At 48.6% G+C, this 1,843-nt stretch overlaps 2 protein-coding genes across 2 annotated transcripts, besides 2 other annotated features; both read right to left on the reverse strand.

Moving 5' to 3' along the window:
- Positions 1–811, reverse strand: Tc00.1047053405165.19 (hypothetical protein, conserved; the record flags this gene model as incomplete). Its single annotated transcript, XM_797434.1, has 1 exon — positions 1–811. A coding segment is annotated over one exon (811 nt), but the record flags the coding sequence as incomplete, so codon positions are not given.
- Positions 1–1,843: a sequence feature (heterozygous, Esmeraldo-like haplotype).
- Positions 857–894: a sequence feature (T-rich).
- Tc00.1047053405165.10 (hypothetical protein, conserved) lies at positions 1,243–1,843 on the reverse strand (the record flags this gene model as incomplete). Its single annotated transcript, XM_797433.1, has 1 exon — positions 1,243–1,843. A coding segment is annotated over one exon (601 nt), but the record flags the coding sequence as incomplete, so codon positions are not given.

Raw genomic sequence — 1,843 nt, forward strand, 5'->3', positions numbered from 1 at the left:
AATCATATGTTTGTACCGCCAGAGCAGCTGCTCCATCCACCGCGGTCTTCTTAATCTCCCGAACAAAGCAACAGCGCACAAGATCACCCTCCCACAGGAGGATAAGTCCACTCTCGGAGCCCGAGAGCACTTTGCCATCCGACAATACGGCAAAACCCGGCACATTGCTTATCTCCAGCCTTCCAAATTTACCCAAAACTCCCTGCAGCTTCTGTCCTGTGAATGTCTTTGCCATCGACCAAAACTTGATGTGTCCTGCCCCGCCTGTCACAAGAACACCACTGTCAAAAGAGCTAAACAAGACCGTGTACACATCAGAACCATAGCACTTGTTGCGCAAAATCATCCCCCGTGTTTTCCAGTTCCACACTGCCAGGGAATAGTCAGGGTACATTCCAACAGTTGCCATCATGGTTCCATCCGCGCTAAAGCAACATGCACTGAATCCTCTGGTAGCGCCGCCCACAAACTGCCCCACCTCCCTGCGCGAGGGCCAGGTGTACACACGAATCAATGGATCTTCCGGCAATTTCTCACACACAACATAAAATCGCCGCGAAGGATGCACCGCAACTGCTCCCACACCACCATTCTCAGGACCTGGGGTCGACATTATTTTACCGCTTACCACATCCACAAACATAACATACCTTCCAGACGCCATAAGAACAATGGAGCCTGTGAGAGCACATACGCCATTATACCGCTCGGAATAAATGCCATGATGAGAAAAAAACTGAGTCCCAACCTTCGCCTCGGGGTACGCATGAAGCGGCGGTTTTTCTTTCACCGCCTCTGTTGGCACGGCCATATCTCTGCAAACTGAGAAAGAAAAAGGGAGAAGAAGAGACGCTATAAAAGAATACAAGAAGAAAAAAAAAAAGAAAAAAAAAATTTTAAAAAACAACATTATTGCGTGCGTACACAAAAACACGTAAAGACGGCATCAAGAATTTTAGTATTTGGCTCGGAAACGCAAAAATAAAATTAAAAGGATAACGGGGTAACCTTGCTACCATCACAGCCTTCCCCAGAAATGAGAATGCCTTTCTTTTTTCTTTGTTTAAGAAAAAAAGGTCGTGCCTTAAAAGAACCGCCCTTTTTTCCTTTTATTTTGTCTGCATGTTTCTCTTTTCCATCATGTGTCCTCCTCTTCCTTCGGCTCTCACATCGCATGTACTCGAGGTGCCTTGCCTTTACCATACGCACCTCCCCCACACAGTGCCCAGGTGGGGCACACTGTCAACGAAGACCGAGACGTGTTTTCAGCTCTTCAACCGTAATGACGGGGTGCACACCTTCCGCCTTTGCCAGTTCCGCGGCAGGCGAGGCGGCAGTTACAAATGCGGCCTTTGCGTGACCCACACGACGCAACGCATAAAATAAAAAAATGCACGGCTGCTGCCGGAGCGAGGGAGATATCGACATCGCAGAAGAAGTGACGCCCGTCAAGCGTTGGAGCGTAAAAGAAAGTGGAAGCATGATTAACCAACGGTGATTTGCCAGCCACGAGAGCAGCAATTGTCGTCCACCATCCGTCAGTTGAATTGCGGCACAGACGTCAAATGGCACAAACGCTAAAGCTCCTGACTTTGCTGCATATCCATTCATCATTTTAACAAATGCCTCCGCAAGGGCCAATGACTCCGCAAGGGCGCACACCGCACTCACATCCAATACAGTACTGTACACCTGTGGCGAATCCAAAAGAACAGACAGTGCGCGTTCTAGCGTGACGCAACTGCCTTTGCGAGATGGGAACAGAAACGCAGATGGTCGCTCGTAAATAAAAAAGCGAAATTCTTCCAGTTTCACTGCATCCGTTCCCAAAGCGTAATACAAC

Source organism: Trypanosoma cruzi, genomic scaffold (assembly GCF_000209065.1).
Source record: "Trypanosoma cruzi strain CL Brener 1047053516739 genomic scaffold, whole genome shotgun sequence".
NCBI lineage: Eukaryota > Euglenozoa > Kinetoplastea > Trypanosomatida > Trypanosomatidae > Trypanosoma > Trypanosoma cruzi.